The 20,915-nt window shown below is 42.3% G+C and overlaps 1 protein-coding gene across 1 annotated transcript in view; it reads left to right on the top strand.

The window, feature by feature from the left end:
* Positions 1–23: 23 nt before the first annotated feature.
* rngtt (RNA guanylyltransferase and 5'-phosphatase) overlaps positions 24–20,915 on the top strand; it is a 99,886-nt gene continuing 78,994 nt past the window's right edge. The window contains exons 1-8 of the mRNA XM_084559936.1: positions 24–700; positions 1,943–2,052; positions 2,147–2,250; positions 2,363–2,451; positions 7,230–7,305; positions 9,047–9,296; positions 13,254–13,363; positions 14,579–14,680. Coding sequence (XP_084416062.1) covers positions 637–700; positions 1,943–2,052; positions 2,147–2,250; positions 2,363–2,451; positions 7,230–7,305; positions 9,047–9,296; positions 13,254–13,363; positions 14,579–14,680 — 905 coding nt within the window. The 5' untranslated portion in view covers positions 24–636. The remainder of the gene's footprint in view (positions 701–1,942; positions 2,053–2,146; positions 2,251–2,362; positions 2,452–7,229; positions 7,306–9,046; positions 9,297–13,253; positions 13,364–14,578; positions 14,681–20,915) is intronic.

Genomic DNA, 20,915 nt, shown 5'->3' with positions numbered 1-20,915 from the left:
ATGATACAACAAGACTGTCACAGTAGGAATTAATTAGTGCTTAGTAACAAATAAGAACATACACAGTCAGAAAACTCATCCAAATGCAGTCACAATGCAGTAATTTATAAATTGTATAAGTAAAATTAATCTTCAGATTCACAAAAAAGACATACCTCAATAATATTCTAACGTTTTTGTAGAAATCCTGCCTGTTGTGGTGTTATGCCCGTTCTCGTGTGTGCCTGCAGGGGGCAGCAGGACCCGGCATGTCGACTAATCTACAGCTATTAACAAGAAGAAGAAGAAGGCTAGCCCATGCTAGCTAGCTGGTTTGGTGACTACTGAGATTATGCTAGCTAATTGACAACAATCTGGATTTAAGGAAGACAAACGGCACCACTTTTTCGGTTACTGATCTTCCCTGTGTTCTAACAACATATGCTTCATGGAAGCGCCTGCCGGCCCATCAGTAGGTTGATCGGGCTGAAACAGGTTGGATGATTCTCCTGAATTAGGAGCTAAAGGGCCTTCGAGTCCGCGGTGCTTGGGTGAACGACCACCCCGGGATCCGTGGCGTGTGAGCGGGGATAGCATCTAGAAGCCGCGGGCTAGCTTGTCACACACGATCTCAGTTGTTACCAACCTCTCCTCAACATGTCACACACCGGACCCCCTCCTCGATGGCGCAATTGTCCCAGAAGAGGGCAACCTGTGGCAGGTGTGTGAAAATTAACACCTTAGCATTTTAAAAAAAAAAAATGTTTGGTTATATTTACCAGCTTTGTGCTATTGCTGTTAGCTTGCTGCGTGTATTGCTGAAACTGTTTGTTGTACAACATGTGTGTATTTTTACCAGCTGTCTCTCATAAAATATTATTTATATGTATACAAATATATATATATATCTTATAAATCTTCCAAATCTTGTAAAATAGAGCAGAATGTAGCATACTGGCTCGTTTTAGTCATACAAAACAGCTAGCTTAGCATACATGTTCACCCAAATAGTTTGTCTAGATGAAGCAGTGAATGAATGAATGACTGACTGAATGAATGAAGTCGGCAACGACTTTATTAAACTGAAATGTCTGTACTTTGTATGTACGTTTACTATTTGTGTGGAGGCCGACTTCATTTGCTTTATTTTTAAATGGAAGTTGGCAGTACAGTGTTCTCCTGCGCGCCTTGTTTAGCTAACTTTGCACCTGTGGCTAACGGGCTGTCAAAGGTGCTAGGTCATGCGTGCTTTTTTTTTTTTTTTTTTTTTCAGCATTTAGTGTCACTTAATACTGATACAAAGTTATGTAAAGCTTATTCTGTGGTCTGAGTTTCACATTAGAAACATGTGCTGCAGAGAGAGCGCTAATGAGTTGGCAAGCTTCGCAGTCAAAGCATCACGTGTCAAAACAAACCGGGGCTACAGCATGGAGAGCATGGTGCTGTGTGTTGGTTTGTTGCTCTCCCATTAAATCCATTTACTGGGACACTGCCTTGCCAGACTCACGTTTTTTTTTTTTTTTTCCAGAGTCTAGACAGGTCGTTCAATTTCGAGGCACAGTTGGAGGTGGTGGCACTTTGAGATCCATTTGTGCCACTTCAAAGAAAATAGCTGTAGTACACACACAAATGGGTGGGGAGTTTTATTGGCCCATAAACAACTTAGATGTGTCAATAAACACAACTGGGGTGCTTTGTCATGCTTAATTTATCACAAACGCAGCATGTACTTATTCCTTGATTTGTGCTACTGATTTTATTTATTGTACTACAACGTCATGGATGAATGAAATATTTGTTTTTACTTATTCGTTAAGAAACTGCAAATCTTGTAATCGCGGTAATTGTTCACGGTTTTACAGTTTGTTCTCCTCGACCGCAAAACACAGTCATTTAAAATAAAGCTAAACCCACTCAGACTATGTTGCTTTAATACGAGGCTTCTTATATTTTTCTCTCGCAGGTAAATTCCTGCCGATGAAAACGATGTTGGGTCCCAGATACGACGACCAAGTCGCTGAGGAGAACCGGTTTCACCCGAGCATGCTGTCCAACTTCTTAAAAAGCCTAAAAGTAAGTAACCCCGACGCAGACCCCTGGAAGTATTGAACTGACGTAGAAAACCAGCATCTCAGTGTGTGTTGTTTTTTTTTCTCTTTCGCTTCAGGTGAAAATGGGTTTGCTCGTGGATTTGACGAACACCACCCGCTTTTACGAGCACGGGGACATTGAAAAAGAAGGGATCAAATATGTGAAGCTTCAGTGCAAAGGGTAGGAGGAAACCTGGAGTCACAAGCCGAGCTAATTGTCAAGGTTCACCGTGTTTTAGTTCTCGAATGGGTGCCGCGTGTGTTGAAGGCTCATGTCGTTCTGTTCGTTTCAGTCACGGCGAGTCCCCTTCAAAAGAGACAACGGCGATGTTCATCAGGCTCTGTGAACACTTCATAGACAAGAATCCTGCAGAACTGATTGGTAAGTGTTACGTGATTATTTATTCAGTTAATGGACATCATTTTGCTTTTTCACTTTATAGTGAGAATAAGAAGGGATTTAGCAGACGCACTACCTGTCTGTAACATTTTAACTAAATTAGATTTTTGTTTTGCTTTTGCTACCAAGACCAGTGCAGTGCCTATAAATAGGAGTCACCCCCTTTGGCGTTTTCCCCTTTTATTACTTTCATAATTACTTCAGTTTTTACTGGCAAACTGAAGGCGGATATCGACAAAGGAATTTCAGTCAATAAAAATATATAATGTAAAATAAGTTTTCACCTTCAAGTCAGTATTTAGTAGATGCACCTTTGCTGCGATCGCAGAACCCAGGCCTTCTTGGATGTTGATTAAATACTTTAAATAGACACTGTAGATGAAATATTAGGAAATGATCACTTCCTTAACCCTGCCATGAAAACACATCCTGGAATAAATGGACTGTTCCAGAGAATCTACTTTAAACGCCAGGACAGAGATGTGAGAATTCAGTTAAGAGCGTTTCTGAGCTTAGCGTACAAGTCGTCATCTAAGCGTTTTCCTGCAAGTGAAAAGTAAAGCATTTGGAACACGGGAAGCTCTGCCTGTCAGACTGTATCAGTGTGACTGAAATCCACGAAATGCCGCGTTTATCACCTCCGCTCACAGATTATGTGATTTTCAATGTGATTATGAAAATGGATTAAAAGCAGACTTTGCGTGTAAAAGCAGCTGGTGCCGTAGATGTGTTTGCACGGTGTATAATCCACTCAGTCCGTTGTAACAGCTTTGCTTCAGCTGTAACATGTCTATTTTTTATTTTTTTTTTTATTCTTACGATTTGTCACGCCACCGTTTTGACTCGGTTTTCTATTTATTCCTCCCAGTATGAAGCTCTAAATGAACATCATTTCAGAAACACAGTGTTTTAAGTAACTGGATCTTAAGTACCCGCTTTGTTTCCGTAAACAACACTGCGACATCCTGATTTCACAACAGCGGTCCTCTCTGTCCTTTTAATTGCATGTTTTTAAATGTTTAATGTTGTTACTTAGACTACATTATGTTTGATTCAAAGGCGACCTCATGTCCAAATAATAGTGTTGCTTGTGGTCGCGTAGAATCCTGCAGTTTCTCACTGTTGTATTTCTTTTTAAAAAGCTTGTTCTCGCTTCGGTTAATGCTCAGCTATTGTGTTTATTCATGTATAAACATCCGTTGCACGCTGCAGTTTGTGCATGGCACTGACAAACATACGCTGTTAACTCTTACACTGAAGCTGGAAGGTAATTCTTCAGAAACTAGAGACAAAGCTGAATGATTTCTAACGTTTGCGTATCGAGTGCGGCAATAAGGTGGCCTATTAGATGGATGGATGCTTTATTAATCTCTGACTGGCTTTATTAATCCCTAACTGGATTAATAACCTCAGACTAACTCATCTTACCATTGTCTATAACAATCTAGATACAAAATATTTACAAGAAAATTTAATTTTTGAACATTAAAAATAAAAATAAATTGCAAATAAAAACGAATGAATGAAATTACACAAACTACCATGTGCAAAATGTGCCAGTTACAATCAGTCCAGTGTCATCTCTCACGCACAGATGAGGACTGGTGACTTGAGGCGGGAAAGATTTCCTGTAATGTTCCTTTAGATGACAAAGTGCTCTGTTGTCTGTCCGGTGCATGGTGGGTGGAGAGGGTGGTTATCCATGGTCGATAAAAGCTTGTTCGGTGTCCTCCTCTCCACCACCGTGTCAGAAGCCTCCTGTCTGCGGCCGGTGACAGAGCCAGCCTTTCAGATCAGTGTTTTAAGTCTGCTGGTGTCGCTGGCGGCAGGGCTGCTCCCCCAGCAGACCACAGAGGAGAAAAGACCGTTGACTACAACAGGCTGGTGAAATATTTCCATTACATTTCGTGTCCTGCAGAGAGCAGCCTTACTCCACAAGTGGACAACAGGAGTTGGATCACATTCTTTATTTAAAAATGTCCACACTTTCACTAAGCATGTTTTATATTCTACACTCATCCCACTATAACCAGTTGTGGTACGGATGGTCACCCAGTAGCTCCATGTAGCAGATGGAGTCTAACTCATGTTTGAACTTCGTTGTTTTTCCCATCAGAAACAACTCTGATCTCCCAGTTAAGACTCAATTTAAAGATGAAAGGGCATCAAAAGGCTGAATAAATTAGTTGTGGGCAGTTTTTTGTATTGTTGTGTACACTGCCGTGCTATATTTAATCAGTAACCCAGTAACCCTTCTTTATAACGAAAGAAGTTAATGAGTTGTGTCATGAATAATAATATGATGGTTGGTGAGTGTTGACATGTTTATTGGATACGGAAATAGTTTTATCTGCTCATCTGGAAGGCAAACTGGAGCTCCTGTGTGTTTTAAATTAGAGCTAGACTGAAATATTGACTGATACAGGCTTACTGCATGTACAGTATGTCTATACACTGATCAGGCATAACATTATGACCACCTTCTTAATGTTGTGTAGGTCTTTTTGTGCCTTTAAAAGAGTTGTGACTCATCAGAGAATGGACATGGGCCTTCTGAGGGTGTCCTGTGGTGTTGTTAGTGGGGGGCCTTTGGGTCCTATGGGTTGAGGAGAGGGGCCTCTGTGGATCATGCCACAGATACTTGATCAGTTTGAGATCTAGTGAATTTGGAGGCCAGGTCAACACCTTGTGCTGTTCTTCATGTTTTTTTTTTTTTTAGTTGTTCCTAAAGTGTTTTTGTGTCTGTGTCAGGCTGCATCCTGCTGGGGATGACTGCTGCCATCAAGGAGTGTCATTGCTATGGGGTGGGGGTGTCTGGTCTGGTCTAGGTGGGTGCTACATGTCTAAGTAACATCCACATGAATGAATGCCAGGTCCTAACGTTTCCCAGCAGAACACTGAATTGTCAGAAGATGGTCAATGTTATTTACTTCTCCTGATAGTGGTCATAATGTTGTGGCTGATCGGTGTATGTGCATCAGGGCTGGGCGACTGGACCGCTATCTGAGTCAACACGCCCAGTCCCTCACCTCTTGTTTCTTTAGGGTGTGGGGCGATTTTTAGTTTCATGTCATTTTATTTTCTAATTTAATAATCTGCCCACTTGGAAATTTAATTTGGTGAATAACTAACCTGTGAATTTCAGGAAGATTACAGTCCGAATGACTGGAGGTGGGAAAACAAGAGCAACTCAGAAATCCTGTTTGAGAGCTTTACCAAATTTCTCATTTGTCGGCATGTGTTCTCCCCCAACCTATTTGTTCAAGCAGACGCTGCATGTGTCCTTCCTCTGACGCCCTCAGACTCTAAAATGGTGTCTGACAGCTGTTCGGCCTGCCTTTGCAGTTTATTGCTTGTAAAGAAAGATCTCAAAGTGTTTCTATTACGTTGGTCTGAAGAAAGATCGCCTTTAGTCTGCGATGATTCAGTAAAATTAGATTTTCACGTTAATTAAGATCTCAAAAGTGCAGGCAAATTTATTCACACGGAACAAATATTTGATCCACAGTTACCTCAACGCTACAGCCGCTCGTTATGTAGGTCAGTGTCTAATTAAATAGCACTGAACAAAGAATAATAATAATGCTGTTTCAGCCGTGGCTAAAATCACCCGTAGGCATACTAAACAAACCTCTGCGAATGAATCTCCAATTGTTAGACTAACAATAGCGTGGGCCGATCCTCATGACTGTCTACTGTTTGTGTAGACAATACTATTATCTTTTGAAGCAGCTTATGTGCAAAGATAGTTTGTCATGATATTCTGCTGTGATACATTTCATCTAAACGAAGCCCAGGGGTGCCTTATCAGGCGCACGAGGATACCGGCGCTGCAGTTTCACGCTGTCGGCAGCAGGGTGCTCTCTTACACCTCGTCCTGCCCACATCTGTTCCTAACCACCGACTGACTGCTGCCGGGCTTGTAAAACCGAACTGCTCCGACATAAGAGCAGAATGTGTGAATGTCATCTCAGCCGTGTCCTGTCTTTAGCCAGCTGGTCATTAGGCTTTGTTGTCTCTGCAGCGCACATGTCCAAATGAGACAGTTGGGCCGGTAAATGTGATTCCCGTCCTGTGACGTCGGTTAATTTCGGGTTCATTAGCGTTGGCGTTGCCGGGCCAATTTCCTATAGGCCCGGGGAAGCAGGAGAGTCAGATGGTTTGATTTAGTGTAGTTCGGACCCTGCTGTGCATCTGCTCGTCTGTGAAAGTGTCATTTTTTTTTTGTATTTCAATCAAAATTTGCATTTTTGTTTTCGTGAAATATGACTACAAATCTTCAGGGGGCTCATTTTAGTCACCGCGGAGGCTTTTTCACTTTAAAATCCACTTTAAAATCCACTTTAAAATCCACTTTGCCCTAAAACAAACTGCAGAATTTCCCCTCTGTTTTTGTTTTTCCCGTGCCTTTTTCACTCACTCTTCACCTCCCTGAATGTTTCATCAATCTCTGCGTCCGTTCTTTGTGCACGACGGCAGGTGTCAGACAGGTTTTTTGATGTGGGTATAAAGGCAGGACCCCCCTCTAAGGAGAAAGAGGGGATCTGTCTGAGAGTCCCCTTTTGAGTGTGCGACTCGATGGCCTGGATAAATACACGGATGCAGACTCCGTTCATCTCAAGCAGGAAAATGTGATGGAGATCACATTGGATAAAATTTTGCTAAAGCACATTTATCGCTCATTTTACGCTAGATTGGGGGGAAAAAAATGGATAGTTTCTTTTTTTTTGACAGTTTTTTTCCCCTCTTTTCTCTTAAAGGTGTTCACTGCACGCATGGCTTCAACCGAACAGGCTTTCTGATATGTGCGTACCTGGTGGAGAAGATGGACTGGAGGTAAGGGCCGACACGCTTCAAACACTCGCAATACCGCAGTCTTGCTTGATAACGCAAACCCCACACAACCCGGAGTCCCGCCCCCCACTCACCGGTGGATCGCATCACTACTCTACCGTTTCAGTCCCCCATGAGCGCTCAAACCCAAACCCGTCTTCTCCTGATAGCTGCCGCATGACGGCACGAGAAGTTACTCTCTCTGTCGACGGGGAGCTTCGCGAAGAAGATGATGGTTGGTTTACGAACGACTGAGCTAAATAATTCATAAGAGCAGAGCGGGAGGGGCGAGGATGTGTCTTTAGTCAGAGGTGGAGCGGCAGTCTGAGAAAGCAGAAACCCTGGAAGCTGTGAGCACGAAGGATGGATGAAACCTCTCCCGACTGCCTACTGCTTCCTGTGAAATTAATATTCTGAGAGCACTTACAGCCGCCATCGAGTATCGTGTGTTCCAAGATAATTTAACTATGAAATTATGAGCGCTGGCTTAGTTTTGTGCGGCTGTTGCCAGACAGGGAATGGCCTCTTGGTAAAGTGGATTATGACTTGGGCTGTAGCTAAAGGGGTTGAACCAGTTTCAGGACTGAGTTGATGACTAATGGAGGAGATAGGGTAGTCGATTGACGTATGATGGAAGCACAGGAGTTACCGCCACTTTTCCTGCCAGCAACTTGACCTTCAGGTGAACCCAGATGGAGCAGATATGGGGCAATGCGTTTGGCTTAATGTCCCGAACTACCCAGTATTAACCCGATGCACACTTTCATCAATAAAGTGCTCTACGTATTTCTTTAGATAAGCTTGGAAGCTGCCTGAACTCTGGTGTTTTGGCGGGCGACGTAGTCATACGCATCATACTGAGCGCCATTGAGTTGAATTTTTATCCCAACAAAAGTGGCTCAGATTGCTTGTTTTCCTCTGTATAGGTTGAAACACTCCCTATAATGAAATCTGAATGGGGTGTCTACGTCTGTGCCAGGTTACTGTACGAGTCCAAAAAGCCTAAATTAAGTGGGTGATTCATTAGCAGTGCCGGCTGTGTTTAAATACAGTTAAATCAAAGGCAGTTTAATCCCCCAAAAAAGCTATTTTATCCATCCTAACTTGCAGTTTATTTATTCTTGCTCCAAGTAAAAGTGTTTTTGTTGAGAAAAACACAAAGGAGGACAAAATAAAACGTTCCTCTCCCCCACTTCCAGCCAGGATGTGCAGCGTGCACCCCCTCAGCCTCCTCCTCAGGACCAGATGTTCCGCTCGAGTTTGTTGCTCCTATTTTCCGAACTTTGCATAACCTGCTTCATTTTGTATGAGATGGACAAGAGTAAGCCCTGCGATGGACTGCCTCTCGCCCAGTGACAGCTGATGAATGAATGGACGAGAGTTGCACCTGTTCATAGTAGATACTGGATTTGATCCAGTATCTATGCAGCTGTCTTCCTATTTATATAAATTTGTTTGCAGATGAGACAGGATTTTTTTCTAATCTTAAGTGTGAAACCCTTAAAATGTTCAATTTACTGTGATGTAAGAAAAAGACAAGAGGCAACATCTGTTAGAGTAGGTGCTGCTGATCTGCTAATGCCTCAGTCTACTAATATGTAGTACTGGTAGTGGTAAATCACCAATATTCTTGCACAGTCTGTGAATATTTAACTCCCGTTTACTAGTCTGAAACTCAAACAAATCAAAGACTGAAGCTTTTGTTAAAGATGCCCCGCGTGTGTGTTTTCTGCCTCTTTATCAGCGTCGAGGCAGCTGTGGCTGCTTTCTCCCAGGCCCGGGCCCCGGGGATCTACAAGGGAGACTACCTCAAAGAGCTTTTCCGTCGCTACGGTGACGAGGAGGACGCACCCCCTGCCCCGGCGCTGCCCGAGTGGTGCTTCGACGACGATGACGGGGAGGCGGATGACGACGGCAACGCGGTGAGCCAGGAGTCGGGCCCCAGCTCCTCCGGGTCAGCGCCCGGCAAACGGAAGAAGGAGAAGCTAAAACTGGTAAGGTCTTCCAGGGAGCTCCGGGTAAATGGACCGTTAAGTGGAGAGTGCGTTGATTCCTCTCCACATGATGCGGAGGTCATGCGGCGTGATGTGTGGTCTACGGGGAGACGTCCCTTCTAGACACATGCTCAGCTCCTGCAAATCTGATGCCCAAACTCGGACAGAATATCACTTTCCATCTCCTCGGCTGCAGGCAGAGGTGTAATTTTGATTAGAGGAAGGCTGCCTCATTGTCTTCACTGCAGTTTGCTGAAATTAAAAGCAGTGAATCATCTCCAGTTGCTTGTAATTAGGTTTTCTTCTGTGTACATTGAGCCCATGCTTCAGAATAATTTGCGGCAGTTACACGAAGCTGAAACTCGAAATGGAATCAACAAGATTACAAGCAGTCGTCCAGTGTAATTGCAGTTATTCTGATATTAGAAAGTGGATGGAAATATGTTTTTATCGGCACGCGCGACATCTGTTCAGATTACGGAGCGTCCATTTGTTGCTGTTGCTGCCTTGCTGAAAACCTGAATCCAGCTAATAGCGTAGAATATGATACAGGAGACAGATCTAGACGGAGAGAAGACCAGAAGACATGGAGAAGGCTCACTTGACTGTCATTAAGGAGTACTGTCTGCTGTACACTGCCTCGCAGTCAGACTGGTTGGCGGCCACTTGGCTGTATTAAAGAGACAATCACGAGCTTGAATGAAACACTTTGGTCTGAAAGTAGAAACGCTTCTCTACAAAGATGAATCCGGTGGTAGTCATTGTTTTTTCTTTCATGTCCCCCTCCCAAACCGTAAAACCATTTATTTAATTCAAATACAGTAAATGATTCAAGCCAGAAAGATGGCATCAGCCGTCTCTTGTTTGTTTATTTTTCAGAGGCTCTATGAACCATTAGCGCATCACAAGATTAATGGTTAATGATTTGCTTCTGAGGACTTGTTTGGGTTTTCATTGGAAGACATTTCACCAGCATCATTTCTAAATGACTAGTGGGGAGTTTAGGCTTTTATGAGGAACATTTGTGGCCGGTGCCCACCTGAAAACTCACATGACTAGGGTCTGTTAACCCTTTACAGGGCACCCTAGAGCAGGGGTGTCAAACTGATCCGTGAAAGGGCCACTATGGCTGCAGGTTTTCATTCTCACCATGCAGCAGCACACCTGACTTGGCTTAATCAATCAACTGAACTGCCTTCACACAGTCACTTCAGGTGTCCTCTTGCTTGATTGGAACAAAAACTTGCCAGCCACACCCACTGCATGGGTGCTGCATGGTTGGAATGAAAACCTGCAGCCACAGTGGCCCTTTCACGGATCAGTTTGACACCCCTGCCCTAGAGTGTTAGGAACCATATTTGGTAACACATTTTAAATCGCGTCCCTGTGCCTCTCGGTGAGGCTTAGAAGCATGTGGTTTTCACCCAGCCAATCAGAGAAGATCAAGGTGACATTCTCGGGTCACATCAGGGTCACATGTGGTCTGCAGGGTCCGCCTCTGCATGAACGCTGAGCATAACTGCTTTATTAGGTACCATGAAGAAGTGTCCTAATGTTGTCTAATGTGATAATGTGTATGTTGACAAGTGTCTGAATCAGCACTTACTGTTATGTTCTAACGGTCTACATACATGTTTACATTTGTTTATCACTTAAGGATAAGGAATCATATATGGATCTTGATTTTTTTCCACATGAAAATTAAATATTTGAAAAATTTCACATAGTTAGAAAAGTCTTCTTATGACCTACAATAATACGCTGGTGCTGAAGTTTACAATTTCCCAAGTGTTTCACCCCATAAAGGGTTAATGTAGGACGTTAGAAGACTTTTTTTTGCTTTCTTTTACTTTCAAAATTGTTCATCTTTATGTAGAAAATCAAGATTAATGCCCTTACTTGCCCTTAAGTGGTTGTATTTAGACCATTAGAACATGAGTGCTGATTCAGGCGCATGTCATCATACACATTATCACATTAGACAACATTAGGTACATTAGGTACCTAATAAAGCAGTTATACTCAGTGTTCATGCAGAGGTGGACCTTGCAGACCACATTTGACCCGAGAATGTGGCCTTTACCTTCTCCGTTGCCAAATACGGTTCCTCGCCCTGTAAAGGGTTAATGATCCAGCAGTTACCTGCAGTTAGAGGATGTTGTTCAGATTATCCTCTTTTCCACAATTAGTGGTGCGCAGAGACACATTAAGACAGTCTCTAGAGTCAAGATGGGAGTCAGGGCGCTACTTTTTTTTTGGGGGGGGGGGGGGGGGGGGTGATTAAGACGATAAGTGGTTGATAAGTGGCACCTCACTCCACCTCCCCTGTTTAGAGAGACAAAAATCCCTCTCCAGGTAAAGTTTTCCCATTCCTCCAGCTTGGGGATATTTGAGGTGGAGAAGAATAACGATAATAGACTGATACTAAAACACAAAAAGCCTGAACTAAACACCAGGCCGTTACTATCAGACTGTTTTTTGACCTATTTTTGCGCAGTTGGAAACAAAAAAATTGACTTTTTGGTGATTTAGAAGACACATCCAAAAATAAAGTATGTTTGGATACCTATATGTTCTGTATGAATTTATTCAGGTGATGTAGCATCAAGTTAAATTAACAAAAATAGTATTTTTATATGCATTGAGTGGTTCTTTTTAGGGATGCACCGAATATTCAGCCACCGAAAATGGCCCAAAAGTGCATTTTTTCGGTTTTGGGCCGAAAGACTTTTATCACCGAAACAACACGCCCGAAACAGGAAGTTGTGATGACGCAAGCAAAAACCGCAGCCAGCACGGGCATGTCTGCCATGTGGACGTAGCAATTACCATTTAATATGTCACCTGAACTCCAAACATCCAAGCAAGGAAGTTTCCCCAGTGATGGTGCCAGGGTAAAAGGAGTGCCCAATACGTCAATCGCGATGACCGGTAGATCGAGAAGGCATTGGGGGAAGAAAAAAAAATTGTTTTAAATGTTAGTCTGATCATTTATCTGCTGCACCTCCAAAACAAACAGACAAACGTTCATCATTTTGTTTTGTTTTTTTCACTTTTTTTGATTTTAGTGAAGTTAGTACACAGTCATAGCCATAAATGCAATGCTACTAATAATTATCATAATAATTTCTTTCGGTGTTTCGGCTTTCGGTTCTTCATTTTCTGTTTTCGGTTTCGGCCAAGAATTTTCATTTCGGTGCATCCCTAGTTCTTTTATTAATTACTTTAAATCTCCTTATGGAAAACATCATATAATAAGAAATACCTTTTAAGTCTTCCACCTTCGTTTCATATTTGGCTGTGAATTAAAAAAATATTTAAATCAGTGCCTGCAAAAATTCAATTGACCTTATTGCAAGTGTGTAATCTGGTTAAGCAGTCGCCCTACTGTCTAATGCTTCTTTCTAGATGAGAGCTAAATGACATTTATACGATCGTGACTGGGTTTCTCTTCTCGCCGCGGCCACTCGCACTCGAAACATATTCACTAATGGTGTGACATAGTATCATACCACATCTGTTTCAGGTTCTGGTTGGCATACATTACCGTGTTGTACCAGTTGCCGTGACTGATCTGTGAAGAGAAAAGGTCACGTTAAAAGAGAAATAAGTGAGACCTGGAAAACACGAGGACCGTCACGTACAGTGTGTCTCCAAAGGATAAAAAAAGGAAGTGAGGAGGAGGCGGTGGAATTGGGTTTCCAGGGAGTTGATGCAGGGCAACAGGTTTTATGAAGTGGATTCTTCTGGTGAGAAGTGTTTTGAAAAGTGAGATTACAGATAAAAAGTGGGATTTTTTTTTTATGTGTCTATCAGTCTCTGCGCACGGGGATTCATAAAGCAAATCAGCAGCTGTATGAAAAAATCAAAAACATCCTTGTGTAGGAGTGTAAGAACTTTTCAATCCAACTTCAACCTTCTGTTTTTCTTCTTCTTCTTCTTCTTTTTGTTTTTAAGGGAGCCGTATTTCTCGAAGGAATCACGGTTAAAGGCGTCACGCAGGTCACCACGCAACCCAAGCTGGGCGAGGTCCAGAGAATGTGTCAGGAGATGGCCGAGTGGGACAAGTAAGAGGCTCCTCCTGCCCTCCTCATACCCCTCTGGGAAACTGTGTGTGGCTGTGTGCTTGTATTTAGGTGTGCAGTGACTCATTTGTCCTAAATCTGAGATCCTTTAGACAGGCGGCAGAGTCAGGAATAGAATTTTCTTTTCTGGAGAAATGTGCTGCTGCAGCTTCTTTTTTTTTGTTTAACGAAAATGCAGAGAGTCAGCTCTGCTGCGGTGTCGTTCAAGGCAGAGTGAACAGTGCACACTGCGATTTTCACTACCTGCTGTAAAAATTCTTATTTTTGCTTATGCCTTTGTGTACTCCTTTCTACTTGTATAATTACATCCAAATATAAATAGTATTTAAAAAAAATTCTGTAGGTCGTCAAAGTGTAAAAGGTTCTTCTCGGCTATTATTACCATAACCATATGTGTAACGTCTACAGCAATATATTGAAGCTGAACCCACAGTAACTTTATGTACACTTGGGGACAGTTTAAACAAGTGGTCAACTCTACATGGACATACAATCAGCCACAACATTAAAACCACTGACAGGAGAAGTGAATAACATTGACCATCTTGTGACAATTCAGTGTTCTGCTGGGAAACTTTTGGACCTGGGATTAGTGTGGATGCTACTTAGACATGTAGCACCCACCTAGACCAGACCAGACACCCCTACCCCATAGCAATGACACTCCTTGATGGCAGCAGCCACCCCCAGTAGGATGCACAAACACGAAAACAGTTTAGGAACAACTCAAAAAACATCACTAGACCCCAAACTGATCAAGTACCTGGGTCATGATCCACAGAGGCCCCTCACCTCAACCCATAGGACCCCTTCTAACAACATTCTGTTGCCAGACACCACAGGACACCCTCAGAAGACCCATGTCCATTCTCTGATGAGTCACGAGAGGCACGAGGGAAACCTGCACAATATTAGGAAGGTGGTCGTAATGTTATGCCTTATTGGTGTACCTTTTTTAAGTAGATGTGGCACACCTTTTAGCACCTGCTTATATCTGCACACAGCAGTTATGGGTCATAATAATCATTGATTTTGAGATGTGTTTTTCCGGCCACCAGGTGAATGAACGTCCAATATTTGGATTCGCTTTAGCTCCGTATTTAAAAGGAGATAAGTTTATCAATAAAGCAATCATCTGTGTAATGGTCATGGAACCAAACACGAATATCTGCTCATGAGTTTTTATTATTCTTGCAGGTCCGGTTTCCCTGGAGCTCAGCCCGTGTCCATGGACAGACAAAACCTTCGCTTCCTGGAGCAGAATCCATATAAAGTCAGCTGGAAAGCCGACGGCACACGGTGAGTCTGTTGTTGATGAGTTCGCAAATGACTCCTGGCTCGCTTGGGTCAATACAGGTGCTGCGCTTTCTGTCTCTGTCTCTTTCATTCATCAGGCTCCTTTTTTGCATCAATACGGTTGGTTTAGGTTCATGGCAGGTGTTAATTTACCTTCCTGGCTAATTGTTGGTGCTCTGAAAGAAATGTTAACATGCCTTCTGTTTCTCATTAGATTTTAATTACGGTATCTTCGTATAGCTAATGAACCTGGGAGCTCACTGTAAATTAGCCTTACTGATGGAGACTTAGCGGGTCGACTGTCCAATCTGTTCCCCGTGTAGAATAAGACATGCAATAGAGCATTTCTCCTTTCCTGTCACGTTTTCCAGGAGAATTTGCTGTTTTGTCATGTTCTTTTATTTATTTTTTTGGTCTCCGTTGTCTAAAGCCAAGGCTTAGGGGGAAAGTAGTTTAGTATTCTAGTAGTCTGCGGAGAAGAAGCACTGTCTCTCCCTCGCTGGGCCAAATGTGCTGGTGAATATTTAATGACTGCAGTCAATTTCATAATTTTACATATCGTGCTTTAATTTCCTGTAAGCGGGAGACGAGCTGAGTACAGATTTGGCCCCTGACCAAAAACTCTGCTAATGCGTGTAATCAACTTCCATCGGCTGCAAACGCTTGAAAAACGTTGTTAAAAGTTTTGCCCTTAAATCTGAGTAGTGAGCAGCCACCGAGCAGCAGCTGCTTCAAGCTCTCGTCGTCCTTCACTGTGTTTTATTTCCATATTTGAGGAGCAGAGACACCTGATTTTTTTTTTTTTCCCCAGACTTAAAAAACGCAGATGCGGCAAGAAGGCGCGGTGTGGTGGGTGGGTAGGCAGGCGTGAGTCATCATTCAGGATAAATTGACCTTCTTTTTAATCGAAAAGACTCATCTATGGAGCAGCATGACATACTTCATTAAATTAGTTTTTTAAATTGTGAAAACAACATCAGTCAATCCGGGTGAAAAAAAAAAAATGTGTGTATCAAACAAATTCATCAAAACTCCCTGAAAGAAACGCATCAAGATTTAATTGAGCTACCAACGAGGGGAAAAAAAGGTTTAACGTTATGAAAAAAACAGACTGAAATAGTTTGAGCTCAGTACGATACATCCTTTACTTACTTAATCTCCCTTTTAGAGCAGAACAATTTGACCTCTGCTTCATTCATCTTTAACCCATAATCTTAATTGCCACATATGTTTGCACATATGAGGATTTCAGTGTTTACCATGAGATTTTGCAAGATCCTGTTTTTTTTTTTTTTTGTGTGTGTGTGGAGGGAGATCATTAAATTACCGTAATGATGCTGATATTGTTTTATGGACAAATGTACATAAGGTTAAATAAGGTATTAGCGAATTCAACTGTACTAGCTAGCTCTTATAAAGTTAAGGCTGGTTCACGTTACATCTGCAGTCGTCTCCTCCAGGTTTTGACCGACTCAATTATGTTTTAAATCTCTATTTACAAGTTCAGTTGATGTTGTAGAGAAACTGTTCTTGTGATGGGAGGATTTGTTCCTGATGGGCTGCAGTTTTAAAAAGTTTGTGTCCAGAGTGAAGGGGGTCGACTGCAATCTTTCCTGCCCACCTCAGTGTCTGGGAGGTCCTAATGAGAAGGCAGGTTGCACCCAATTGCCCTCTCAGTAGAGTATACAGTATGATAGGCTGTGGTTTGCCTTTGTCCTTGGCAGGCCTGTGAAATTAAAAGGAACTGACTCCGCTTGATGTTTTCCTCCTGAAGCCATTTGCTGCGCGCCATCCCCTCTCTCCGCAGAGCCGACGTCGTAGCGGGCTGTGCCGCATTTCTACTTTTGCTCTGGCGGTCTCCTGTCAGTCTGTAATCACGCCGCTAAAACGCCGGGCGCCGGCCGGTCAGCTGTGTGTTTCTCAGGTGTGCTGAGTTTCTCTGTGTGCTTCACGCAGTGACGATTGGGACTGTCGAAGGCTTTGATGAATGTTGAACAGCGGGCGCTTTTACGGAAATCACTGCAACGCAGAAAAAAGAGAAACAACATCTGAGTAGATGCGTTACACGTCTGGGGAGGTGCACGTCAGGCTATGGCGCATGCTGCAGAGTTACGTTAAATTAATTGCTACGTTAGATTGGCCGCAGAAATGTAAATCTGTCTTTAGAATGAGACTTGTTTTGCTCATTTAGGGTGCTGCACAACACAGACGCCGTATCCTAGCCTACGCTTGTGTGAGCCATTTATACAGGTGTCACCTAGCTGTAGGTATGGCGTCAATTTAATGCAGAAGCCTAAACCACCTATTCATCTCCTCAGGTTCACATGGAGAAACCCTAGATTTCAAAACAGTAGTCCTAAACCAACAGCGTCATGCTTACACCACAGCTACCTCCTATGTAGATAATCTTATTATATTTTGGCGCCGTTCTGCATAAATTTGTAAAATATAAATGAAAAAATAAAATAAATGTAAAACTGCTCCCAGTGTTGTAAGCATAATATATATATTTTTTTTGTCATGCAGATTATATTTGGACGTAAAGATAAAGAAAGGCTTTTTAGAAACGCTTTAAATCTTCACGTGTTAAGTGTGAGCTAACAAAGTATTCATAGTTGAACTAATGTGCTCTTGGTTTTGGTATCTTCATGACATATAAATCAGATTTTACATAACACAAGCTTTTACCTTGATCTTGTTCTGAGCTGTTTTTCTGAGCAATGATTTGTTTTACATAGTTATTATGGTTTAAGTGAAGGACAGATGCTTCTAACTCAATAAAACTGGCATCGGCTTGTGTCTCTTGCCGTCCTCTGCAACACAACAGCCCCACTCACTAAAGTCATTTTATCAAGTTTGTGTTTTTTATCGAGACTCATTAATTAATTAATCCTCAGTTTAGTGCAATCAATGTCAAATGTGTGTGTTTCTTTCACTGAAAACTAGATGATCTTCATTCATTCAGTGTTTTTTTTATATATATACTTCCTTCTGTTTGGATTTACTTTTGAAATACCACTGATGTCAGTGATACATAATCTCAGTGCTGTCTTAATACATGCAACCTGGCCAGTGACTGAAACTGCTTTCCAAACAAACGTGTAAAAGAGGAAGCATATATGTATATGTGCTGTCAGAAAAATCCACCAAAACAAATAAACAACCCTCCGATATAATAATATCTCAAACCCGTCTTAAAATCGATGCTGCGGTAAACACTGTGCCCCATCAGCAAGTTCTGAAAGTTTGTCGACACTTCGCTACATGAACTGAAAGTTACTATTCATTTCCTGCTGTTTGTGTAAACAACATCCCAACCTCAACCTCGGCGTATTTACATAGAAGAGGATTTGATTCGGCAGACGGTGAGCTTGGCGGATTCTCTTTGTTTCAGTTTCGTCTCCACGGCGTCGGCCTCCCGTTTGTTTCCCCTCACGCTCCATCCTTCTCTTTTGACTCGACGGCTGGATTCTTTCGGTATCATTATTTTTCTCGGCGTTTGACACGCGGGGTCTACTGAATGTCTGGAGTGTTCAAAAAGGATGAACGCGCTGTGGTGGATTTCGTACGAGTAATACGGCTGTGACCTCATTCAGGAGAAGCTTGCAAAGAAAAGGCTTTTATTCTCTGCGCGCAGAACACCCTGTTCTGATGCTGCTTTTCAGATATTACTCCATTTTACAAAGCAAAAGAATGTATCACAGCAGTGCATTAGATTAGTAGTGCCTTCCTTGAACCTCTCTGCTTTTTAATTTAACCTTGAAATACACACATCTTTTGTAGATGTTAGCTTTTCTGTGTGAAATTGGACAAAAAGGCTTCATCAAACCGGCATTGGACAACAAGAATTGGTGTGTTGGCTTTTCAGTGGCATCAGTCGTCAATGGATAGAGCTGTAATATGTGCAGCAATTTGTTTTCAGTCAGGTTTACTGATTGCAAAGGCGCAGTCTGATCTGAATTTATCATTCACGTCATGCGTGGCGTAGACTGTGCAGAGAATTTCTTATTAAATGTGCTACTTTCGAGCCAGTGGCATCTTAAGACCTGAAATGGAGTTTTAATAGGAAATTTGCCTCTTCAAGGTGGCTGGGAAAGATTTTTTTTTCTCTTTGCATATTGCCAGAGGTCTTCACTTAAGTATTACATATTCTCAATCCCTCCAGCGTTCCCTTGTTGCTCTGGTGAGGATAAGAAAGTTTCCCATTCTAATGAAAGTCATTTTTACTTTCAAAATGAGTAATTTCCTTTTTAATTATGTACGAATGTATTATTTTTGCCGGGGAAAAAGGTTAAGTGAACTGAAATGTTAATTTCTGTCAACCTCTAATGCTCTGACAGAGCTGCTCTTAGGCCCACATGGATGACTCTGGCTGTCTCTTCTTATGACTACAGGCCACGCATCAACAATTCTGACAGTTAAACTGCCTCCCTCAGTAGCACAATCACAGGCACAATGGTGTCAAACTAACGAAGCAACCCCATTTACCTAAAAAATATTATGCAGCCTTCCAAGATGTGCTCACCAGTCATACAGTGGGAAAAAAGCCTGTCATTGCTATCTGCCAAGTAGGTGGCTTCTAATGGGCTTTGGAAAGGACAGCGAAATGAGTGGATTTGCCAAGAGGGGAGGCAAAGGCTGAGTTAGGTTTTTAATCATCTTGTAGAGCCTTCTGTCAGGGCTTGATTGGTTTGTGCCCCAGAGAGGAACACGAGGAGGAGAAGGAGGAGGGAGAGGGGCCAATTATCTTCTTGGGAATTCAAACAAACAATGCTGCTCAACTTGGACTTTATTAGACAAATTGGACTCGAGAAAGTCTTTCTTAATTTCCCTCTTCAGAGTTCTCTCCTGTCCTTAACCACCACTTAAGTCAACAATTGAATCGATCATTTGTTGTTTTCTTTTACATACCAGATTAAGTGCATTAGATTAGTAGTGCCTTCTTTGAACCTGTTTGCTTTTGAATTTAACCTTGAAATACACACATCTTTTGTAGATGTTAGATGTGATTCTGATTCTGATTCTTTTCTGTGTGAAATTGCACAAAAAGTCTTCATCAAACCTAGACAGTCTTTTGCATTGGACAACAAGAATTGGTGTCAATGTCAAGACGGAGGGATGTTGACTTTTCAGTGCCATCAGTCGTCAATGGATAGAGCTAAAAAGAAAGTAAGAGCTAAAAAAATTGGAAAAGTAAGTATCCTAAGCACCACTTAAAGGGGAGTTACCATTCTTTACAACCTGAACATTATTTCTGGCATAAAATACGATCGTTTACTCACCCATATAACTTTGGTGTCATTTGGAGTCGTTCGGACGATATTTAGATCTGCGTATATCCATATAGTGGGAGTGAGTGGGGCACCGAAATGTAGCCTCTAAATAACGCATTATCTGCCGCGAAACTTGTTCATTTCACCAATATTTTGTTATGACACGCTAGTGCTATTCCCCGTTGAGTCCAGAATTACCTGATATCATCATCCGGGGTCTGTAGATTGACCTACTAACCTCTGACCTGGATGATGTCATTGCAACGCTCAGTCAATGTTCAGCTTCTGGTTTTAATATTGTGGCTGATCAATGCATACATCATTTCGAGTGTGTTTCGGTTCTCACATCAGCTTCCTAAACTAAAAAGGTTTAGTCCCATGTAGTGGATGAGATGGTCCAGCACAGGAATAATGCCACAGTTGGTTTTTAGGTAAAATTTATCAAATCTGTTTCGTTAAATCAAAGCATTTTGTTTTTAAAAAATGTCAAGAAGCAGCACATTGAACCGAATAAAATAGTACATGACATAATTTTGGTTTGACTTTATATCTGCTGCATAAAATGAAAAAAATCACCCTTTTCTCTTTGGGTGAAAGAGAGCAGTCTTGTCCCTTGACGCATCACTAATGATGTGCAAAGCTGTTGGATGTTATCTAAGCTCTCCCCTGTAACTCAGCTGCTGTCAGTCAGACGGCTGGACTAGACCGGCAGAGCCGACACAGTGGTCGTCTGAGCCTCATTAGGGCTGAAGAGCTCGGGGGACATGGCTCAGGGATAAGAATAAAATCAAAGGCCAGGAGGGAGCGCCGGAGGAGACGGGGAGGGACGTACACTCATGTGTATAAAGGAACACATTATGTTGAATAATTTCAGATCCACTTCTACCATAGCTTCAGAGATAAAGGGGGGGAGATGATAAAGGTGAAACTGCGATGGAAAAAGAGGACCACTGGGAGTTACACCG

The sequence above is a fragment of the Chelon labrosus genome (assembly GCF_963514085.1).
Source record: "Chelon labrosus genome assembly, chromosome: 14".
Classification (NCBI taxonomy): domain Eukaryota; kingdom Metazoa; phylum Chordata; class Actinopteri; order Mugiliformes; family Mugilidae; genus Chelon; species Chelon labrosus.
This window is presented reverse-complemented; position numbering and strand designations above follow the sequence as displayed.